General features: G+C 37.2%; 1 protein-coding gene across 1 annotated transcript in view; it reads right to left on the reverse strand.

Annotated features, from left to right (window-relative positions):
- Positions 1–4408, reverse strand: part of LOC106081398 (potassium voltage-gated channel protein eag) — a 58169-nt gene extending 53761 nt beyond the window's left edge. Inside the window, exons 1-2 of the mRNA XM_013243312.2 lie at positions 4330–4408; positions 3539–3586 (exon numbers count right to left, since the gene is read on the reverse strand). Coding sequence (XP_013098766.2) covers positions 3539–3586; positions 4330–4408 — 127 coding nt within the window. The remainder of the gene's footprint in view (positions 1–3538; positions 3587–4329) is intronic.
- Between the last annotated feature and the right edge of the window lie 5599 nt (positions 4409–10007).

Raw genomic sequence — 10007 nt, forward strand, 5'->3', positions numbered from 1 at the left:
TTCCCCTAGAAATGTGGCATTATTAATAACTTTCTTGTGTATGTGTGTGTGTGTGTTTATATTGGTGGCAATGGGTCTTTCATCTCGAATGTTGTCAGTTGTTGCGGTAGTTGTTTAAGTTGCTGTGGGTTTGTCACTTTTCAAATGGAATTTGTTTGCCAGCTATATAATTGTCTTGACTTGATTCTTGAAAAGCAATCAAAGGGGGAAACAAAATCAAAAGACAAAATGGTTAGAATTTAAGGGTGATTTAGTTGACAATCCTTTAAATGCAATAAAAAGTTCTATGACAATTAAAAAAAAAAAAAAAAATAAAAATTTCTATGAAACTCCCTTTAATATCAAAACAAGTAAGAGCGTGCTAAGTTCGGGGCCGGGTCGAATCTTATGTACGCTCCACCATGGATCGCATTTGTCGAGTTTTTTGCACGGTATCTCTATTTAAGCAAACAAAGAATAATGTATAAGAATTGTTATGCTATTAGAGATAAATCAATTTATAGTCAATTTATCAATTATAAATCAAATATAGAGTAGGACCATAAGGGAATTCAATGTTGAAGACCAAAGTAGTAGTCATTGGGTAATAATACAGTCCATTCGGATAAGAATTGCACCTTGTAGGGGCTCAAAAAGCACAATTGAGAGATAGGTTTGTATGGGAGCTGTATCAGGCCATAGATCGATTAAAACCATATTGGACACGTATATTGAAGGTCATGGAAGAAGCCGTTGTACAAAATTTCAGCAAAATCGGATAAGAATTGCATCTTCTAGAGGCTTAAGAAGTCAATATCCTTCATCGGTTTATATGGCAGTTATATCGGGTTATGTACCGATTTAAAACATATTTGGCACAGTTGTTCGTAGTCATAACAAAATACTTTGTGCAAAATTTCAAGTCAAGATCTGAGATCGGTTTATATGGCAGCTATATTAGGGTATGAACCGATTTAAACCAGTTGTTGGAAGTCATAACAAACAAATTCATGCAAAATTTCAGCCAAGCCGGATGAGAATTGCGCCCTCTAGCGGCTCAAGAAGTTAAGATCCAAGATCGGTATATATGGAAGCTATATCAGGTTGTGGACCGATTTGAACCATACTTAGCACTGTTGTTGGAAATAGTAGTAAAACACCACATGCAATATTTCAGCCAAATCGGATGAGAATTGCGCCTTCTAGATGCTCAAGAAGTCAAGGTCCGAAATCGGTTTATTAGACAACTGTATCAAGTTGTAGACCGATTTGAACTATACTTAGCACAGTTGTTGGAAATAGTAGCAAAAGACCACATGCAATATTTCAGCCAAATCGGATGAGAATTGCGCCTTCTAGATGCTCAAGAAGTCAAGATCCAAGATCGGTTTATATAGTGGTTATATCAGGTTATCGACCGATTTGAACCATATTTGGCACAATTATTGGAAGTCATAACAAACAAATTCATGCAAAATTTCAGCCACATTGGATGGGAATTGCGCCCTCTAGTGGCTCAAGAAGTCAAGATCCAGGATCGGTATATGTTGCATCTATATCAGGTTATGGACTGATTTGGACCATGCTTAGCGAAGTTGTTGGAAATCATAACAAAATACTTCACGCTATCTCCTTCGAAAGATAGCGTGCTTTCGACAGACAGACGGACAGACATGGCTAGATAGACTTTATGGGGTCTTAGACGGATATTTCGAGGATTTTCAAACAGAATGGTGAAAATAATATATCACCATCCTATGGGGGAGGGTATAAAAAAGAGAATTGAAAATATGGACTTCTTTACGAAGATATATTTATTCCTTAAAATCACTTAAACAGATATTTCTTCACTTTTCTTTCCTATTTTTTATACCCACCACCATAGGATGGTGGTTGATCAGTTTGACGCTCTGAGTCGATCCATGTCCGTCCTTCCGTCTGTCGAAATTACAATAGCGGTCGAACGCCTTAAACTACCGGCCTGAAATTTTGCACAGATACTTAATATAATATGTAGGTCATTGTGGATTGCAAATGGGCCATATCGGTTCAGATTTGGATCTAGCTCCCATATAAACCGATCTCCCGATTTCACTTCTTGAGCCTCTGGATGCCGAAATTTTCATCTGATTTGGCTGAAATTTTGCACAAAACATTCTGTTATGACCTCCAAAATTTGAGTTAAATGCGGCCCAAATCAGTGTATAACCTGGTATAGCTCCTATATAAACCGATCTCCCGATTTGACTTGGAAGCCTTAATTTTCATCCGATTTGGCTGAAATTTTGCATGCGATTTTCTGTTTTAATTTTAAACAACTGTGCCATGTGCGGTACAAATCGGTCTATAACCTGATATAGCTCCCATATAAACTGATCTCTCGATATGACTTCTTGAACCCCTGAAAGCTGCAATTCTTGTCCGATTTGGCTTAAATTTTGCACATAATGTTCTCTTATGACTCCCAACAGCAGTGCCAAGTATGGTCCAAATCGATCTTTAACATGATATAGCTCCCATATAAACCGATCTACCGATTTGAATTCTTGAGCCCCTGGAAGCCTTAATTTGCATCCGATTTGGCTCAAATTTTGCACATAGTATTCTGTTATGACTTCCAACAACTGTGCCAAGTACGTTTCAAATCAGTCTATAACATGATATAGCTCCCATATAAGCCGATCTCCCGATTTGATTTCTTGAACCCATAAAAGCCGCAATTTTCATCCGATTTGCCTTAAATTTTACACATAATGTTCTCTAATGACTCGCAAAACTGCGCCAAGTTAGGTCCAAATCGGTCTATAACCTGATATAGCGCCCATATAAACCGGTCTCCCGATTATCCTTGTTCGGTTCCTAAAAGCTTTAATTTTTGCTGGTTAGACAGAAGTTTGGTAGCTAGAATAAAATTATGCTCTTCAACTAAATTTAGTTTGTATGATTTTTTATTAGAATCCATGGCGGTGGGTTTCCAAGATTCGGCCCCGCCGAACTTAGCACGCTTTTACTTGTTTACTGGCTACATTGGATTTGAAAGCAAGGCCTTATATGCCAATACTTTTTTCCATGTATCCGATATACTAAAATCCTTAAAGAAATGTTTAAATTTTATTTCTTACAAGCCTCACTAAACGCTAAATTAAACCCCTCCATGGATAAACATTCCTATGACATACATTTAAACATCATTCTGTCAATCAACATCAAGGGGACATCTGTCAATCACTAGCATAGGCCATCTAAAAAGTTGAGTTAAAATGGTCAGCTCATCATAGTCAATAGGGGTGTCATGACTAAGAGCCTACTAAAGTGTGACAGTTGTGCTTAACCTCATTGATGATATAAAAAGCCACATGTGTCGCTTATAAAACACCTTTAGTAAATTTTTGTTTTTGGCTGCTATCGAAACTAGGCTAAAGAAAATATTTTCATTTAGTTTAATTTTATAGTAAAATTTGTAATTAAAATTTTAATAAAGTTTTTCTACAAAATATTTGTATATGTTTATAAAAACAAATAATAATTTAATAAAATAATAATGCGTATTTTTCACTACCTGGTGAGACTTTTCCGAATTGTGCTAAAGAGCAGCCACATTGTAAATCTGTAAAAATTTCATTAATATTTTGTTTTGAATTTTTCTTAAAAAAACTTGCAATTTAAAACGGTTTTTATGGTGGCACAAATTCTAGCTCCAAGGTTCAAAGGGAGGGGTAAGAGTTCAAGCGTTTTTACGTATATTTACAATTTCTAACCACCTCTGGATGTTTATAGCATACATCGATTATTTTTCAATTTCAAACAAAAAAGGTACAAAAGGTTTAGCTCCACAAGAAAGGGCTTGGACTTAGAGACGAAGAGGGATAGAGAGAGAGAGAGAGATAGAAAGAGAGCGACAGAGAGTCAACTATAATCATAGTTACCAAGTAGTTGTTTTTTTTTCTGTTCAAATTCCACATTTTAGCCATTTTACGGGAATTCCCATACAATTTTTATGTTTACAGTTTTAGTTGTAGCATATTTTTCGGCAAGCCAGCACCAGGCGTTTCAAACTACCACTACCACTACCACTAATACATATACTACTTCTACAATACCAGGTCTATGACTAGGGGAAGCTTAAACTAATACAAGGTGTAGATACGTGTATGATTAGGGGAATGAAGGAATGCGGGATACACAAACACCATCGCAATGTTGTAAACTGAGAGAGAAATGCAGGGGCTTTAAATTACCAACACAAGCCACCTTGGCATGGTATTTACAAGACACTCAAAGTATGCAGTCGTCATACGCACATGTTGTTAAAACTAACTCGCATGCTTACCCATACACACATACACATACATTCAAAGTAACGTGGTATGTTATCAGCATAGAGTGCAAATTGCAGTGGTTTTATATCACATGTGTGAATATGCTGCATTACATAGTTTTGAATTTTTCTAGCCACCATCATAAAATGAAGGTGAATTATTTTTATCATTTCGTATATAACATTACTAAATATTGATTTTAGTCTCTATAAAGTGCTTGGTTGTCGAAAAATTCTGAGGCCATTAAGTGATGTCCGTCCGTTCCTTTGCCTTAAGAAGAAAAAAAAAAATTGTGAAAAATTGTATCAAAATTTTATTTCTGTTATTGTATTACTTCCAGCTTAGATCAATGCGTTCTTATACCCTACACCACCACTGTGGTACAGTTATAAGTTTGTGAATTTGTTTGCCACGCTAAGAAGGAGAAGAGCTAAACCCATTCATAAGTATACCGATGGACTCAGAATCACTTTCTGATTCGATTTAACCATGTCCGTCTGTGAGTCCATGTATTCTTGTAATCAAAGTACAGATCGTATTTGTTGTCCAATCATCACGAAATTGTGCAGGTATTACTTTTGTGGCCCAAAGACAGACGCTATTGGTTTTGGTGAAAATCGGTTCAGATTTAGATATAGCTTCCATATATATGTATCGCCCGATTTGCACTTAAATGGCCGTAGTTACCACAATTTTCAACCAATCTGCACAAAATTTGGCACGAATTGTTTTGTTACTGATCTTAACATATGTGCAAAGTTTAATCAAAATCGGTTCAGATTTAGATATAGCTCCCATATATATGAATCGCCCGATTTGCACTTAAATGGACGTAGTAGCTACAATTTGCAACCGATCTCCACAAAATTTGGCATGGACTGTTTTGTTACTGATTTTAACCTATCTGCTAAACTTCGTCAAAATCGGTTCAGATTTAGATATAGCTCCCATATATATGTATCACCCGATTTGCACTTAAATGGCCGTAGTTAGTTCAATTTTCAACCGATCTGCACAAAATTTGGCACGAATTGTTTTGTTACTGACCTTAACATATGTGCAAAGTTTAATCAAAATCGGTATAGATCTAAATATAGCTTCCATATATATGAATCGCCCGATTTGCACTTAAATGGACGTAGTAGCTACAGTTTACAACCGATCTCCACAAAATTTTGCATGGACTGTTTTGTTATTGATTTTAACATATCTGCTAAACTTCGTCAAAATCGGTTCAGATTTAGATATAGCTCCCATATATATGTATCACCCGATTTGCACTTAAATGACCGTAGTAGCTAAAATTTTCAACCGATTTGCATAAAATTTGGCATAGATTGTTTTCCAACTGATTTAAACATATCTGCAAAATTTTAACAAAATCGGTTCAGATTTAGATATAGCTCCCATATATATGTATCACCCGATTTGCACTAAAATGGTCGTAGTTTGTTCAATTTTCAACTGATCTGCACAAAATTTGGCACTAATTGTTTTGTCACCAATTTTAACATATCTGCAAAAGTTCATCAAAATTGGTTCAGATTAAGATATAGCTCTCATATATATGTATTGCCCGATTTGCACTTAAATGACCGTAGTTTGTTCAATTTTCAACTGATCTTCACAAAATTTGGCACGAATTGTTTTGTTACTGATCTTAACATATGTGCAAAATTTCATCAAAACCGGTTCAGATTTAGATATAGCTCCCATATATATGTATCGCCCAATTTGCACTTAAATGGCCGTAGTAACTACAATTTTTAACTGATCTGCACAAAATTTGGCACGAAATGTTTAGTTACTGATTTAAACATATGCGCAAGATTTCATCAAAATCGATTCAGATTAAGATATAGCTCCCATATATATGTATCGCCCGATTTGCGCTTAAATGGCCGTAGTAGCTACAATTTTCAACCGATTTGCATAAAATTTGGCATAGATTGTTTTCTAACTGATTTTAACATATCTGCAAATTTTCATCAAAATCGGTTCTGATTAAGATATATCTCCCATATATATATATCGCCCGATTTGCACTTAAATTGCCGTAGTTTGTTCAATTTGCAACTAATCTGCATAAAATTTGGCACGAATTGTTTTGTCACTGATCTTAACATATGTGCAAAATTCGATCAAAATCGGTTCAGATTTAGATATAGCTCCCACATATATGTATCGCCCGATTTGCACTTAAATGGCCGTTGTAACAAAAAATTTCGACCGATCTGTACAAAATTTGGCACGGATTGTTTTGTTACTGATCTTAAGATATTTGCGAGATTTCATTAAAATCGGTTCATATTTAGATGTAGACCCCATACATATTTATCGTCGGATTTGCACTTATATGGCAGCAGTAACTACAATTTTTAAACGATCTGTTTGAAAGTCGGTTCAGATTTAGATATATGTCTCATATATTTCAAATAAAAAAAGCGAAAAAACAAAAACCTTTTGAAGGTCTCAAATGTGATGTGCAAAAATATATTGCGCAGCCTACAATGATCGTGATTGCGGCCTCACCGGTGGCCTTATCAGATTGTCCGTCCGTCTATAAAAATAAAGAAATTAAGTTGTGACTTTGCACAGACTTTTTTTGTCCATTGGCAGGCTTGGTTAGGTTGAAATGGGGGTGTGGATATTAACCAGCCCTATGCCACTATGGAAATGTATCTAAGCCAGTATTCTAGAATGTAAACTCGAAAAAGAAAATCTAAGATAGGAATTCCGTATTGCTTACAAAAAAAAAAAAACCCAAATAAGTTGATTCATGTCTGGTATTGTGTCCCCACCTAAGTACCAGTGTCTGTTGGCTGCGAATGCCGGGCAATTACATAGGAAATGCTCCAAGGTCTCATCATTTTCCCCACATGTCCTATGCATGCTATCACTTGCCCCATCGATTTTGCATAAGTGAACTCGCAGTCCTATGCGTTTTGTTATGATACTGAAAGCAATACTGAACTCCTTACTTTTTTTCAGTAATAGTCTCGACTTTTCACGATCCGTATCTCCCCATCAAATTTTCACCGTCCTACCAACCGTTTTGCTTTTCCACAGTGTCACATGCGCGTTCGTAGCCCACGCCCTTAACGCGGACTGCGTCGATCTGAAAGGATTCTAGTTAACCTAGTTGATTGGCGACAGTCCTCTGGTTTTCACCACCAAATAGTCTGCTTTCTCATTCGCCCTTACTCCGCTATGGCCCGGTACCCAAACGATGCGGATCGTGCCAACCTCAGAGAAGGCATAAATCTCCTTCCTACACTAGTCTGATTAAGTTCCAAAAAAGGGAAATATTTGATTAAATCTTGATATAGCCTCTATATAGACCGATCTACCGACTAAAGGTCTTTGGCCCATAAAAGCCGAAATTATTTCCCGATTTCGCTGAAATTTGGCACAGCGTATTTTGTAGGGCTCCATGATACCTCTTGATAAAGACTCTTTATATACCGATCTCCAAATTTAAGGTCTTGAGGCCACATTCTCTGAAATTTGGCACACCATGTTATGCAAGGCCCACGATATCAGCACCGAATATGACCAATATCAGACTATATTTGGATATATCTGTCATACACACAGATCTCCCGATTTAAGGTCTTACGCACAAAAAAAAGTCGAATTTATTGCCCGATTTCACTGAAATTTGGCACTGAGAGTTATACTACACCCCTTGAGATCCGTCTATATTTGCATATCGCTGTCATATATATGCGATTTCCTTATTTAAAATATTGAGCCCATAAAAGTCGGATTTTTCTCTGAAATTTGGCACAGCCTATCGTGTTAGGACCCTTGACTTTTATGCCGTTTATGGTTCAGATCGGACTTTATTTGGATATAGCTGCAATGTAAACCGATTTCTGGATTTTCTTTTTTTTGACCAAAAAGGCGCACTTTTTACCCCAAAACTCGGTACAGTGATTTGCAACAGACTGCTTCAAATCCTTTCCAAATATAATGCATATCAAACTATTTTTGGATGTAGCTGCCATACAGAACTGGGAGCCACATGGTGCATAAGTTAGCATGCCCACCTAATCAATCGCCCGGGTTCAAATCTTGCCGGCGAGAACACCTTAAAACATTTTTCAGAGGTGGTTATCTTCTCACCAAATGCTGGCAACATTTGTGAGTATTTCAGCCTTGTACAACTTCTCAACAAAGGGTTGTCACTTTTCAGTCAAACGCAGTTCGGACTCGGCATAGAACAGGAGGTCCCTCTATAACTGAGCTTAAATTTGAATCGGGTAGCAACCAATTGTTAATGTGAGAAGTTATTATACCCTCCACCATAAGATGGGGGGTATACTAATTTCGTCATTCTGATTGTAACTACTCGAAATATTCGTGTGAGACCCCATAAAGTATATATATTCTTGATCGTCGTGAAATTTTATGTCGATCTAGCCATGTCCGTCCGTCTGTCCGTCCGTCCGTCCGTCTGTCTGTCGAAAGCACGCTAACTTCCGAAGGAGTAAAGCTAGCCGCTTGAAATTTTGCACAAATACTTCTTATTAGTGTAGGTCGGTTGGTATTGTAAATGGGCCATATCGGTCCATGTTTTGATATAGCTGCCATATAAACCGATCTTGGGTCTTGACTTCTTGAGCCTGTAGAGTGCGCAATTCTTATCCGATTGCAATGAAATTTTGCACGACGTGTTTCGTTATTATATCCAACAACTGTGCCAAGTATGGTTCAAATCGGTTCATAACCTGATATAGCTGCCATATAAACCGATCTTGGGTCTTGACTTCTTGAGCCTCTAGAGTGCGCAATTCTTATCCGATTGCAATGAAACTTCGCACGACGTGTTTTGTTACGATATCCAACAACTGCGCCAAGTATGTTTCAAATCGGTCCATAACCTGATATAGCTCCCATATGAACCGATCTTGGGTCTTGACTTCTTGACCCTCTAGAGGGCGCAATTCTTATCCGATTGGAATGGAATTGCGCACGACGTGTTTTGTTATGATACCCAACAACTGTGCCAAGTATGGTTCAAATCGGTCCATAACCTGATATAGCTACCATATAAACCGATCTTGGGTCTTGACTTCTTGACCCTCTAGAGGGCACAATTCTTATCCGATTTGAATGAATTTTTGCACGAAGTATTTCGTTATGATATCCAACAACTGTGCCAAGTATGGTTCAAATCGGTTCATAACCTGATATAGCTGTCATATAAACAGATCAGGGGATTTGATTTCTTGAGCTTCTAGAGGGCGCAATTCCTATCCGATTTGGCTGAAATTTTGCATGACGTACTTTATTTTTACTTTCAACAACTGTGTCATATAAGGTTCAAATCGGTTCGTAACCTGATATAGCTGCCATATAAACCGATCTGGGATCTTGACTTCTTGACCCCTAGAGGACGCAATTATTATCCGATATGCCTGAAATTTTGTACGATGGATCCTCTCATGACTTTCAACCAACGTGTTTATTATGGTCTGAATCGGTCTATAGCCCGATACAGATCCCATATAAATCGTTCTCTCTATTTTACTTCGTGAGCCCCAATGGGCGCAATTCTTATACGAATTGGCTGAAATTTTACACAGGTCTCCAACATATAATTTAATTGTGGTCCGAACCGGACCATATCTTGTTTTTCATCTAATTTGTTCCATAATGGGATGTTCGGGAAAATTTTTGCGTGAAACTACTAATTTTCACTTT

The sequence above is a fragment of the Stomoxys calcitrans genome, chromosome 4, assembly GCF_963082655.1.
Source record: "Stomoxys calcitrans chromosome 4, idStoCalc2.1, whole genome shotgun sequence".
In the NCBI taxonomy this organism is placed as follows: Eukaryota; Metazoa; Arthropoda; class Insecta; order Diptera; family Muscidae; genus Stomoxys; species Stomoxys calcitrans.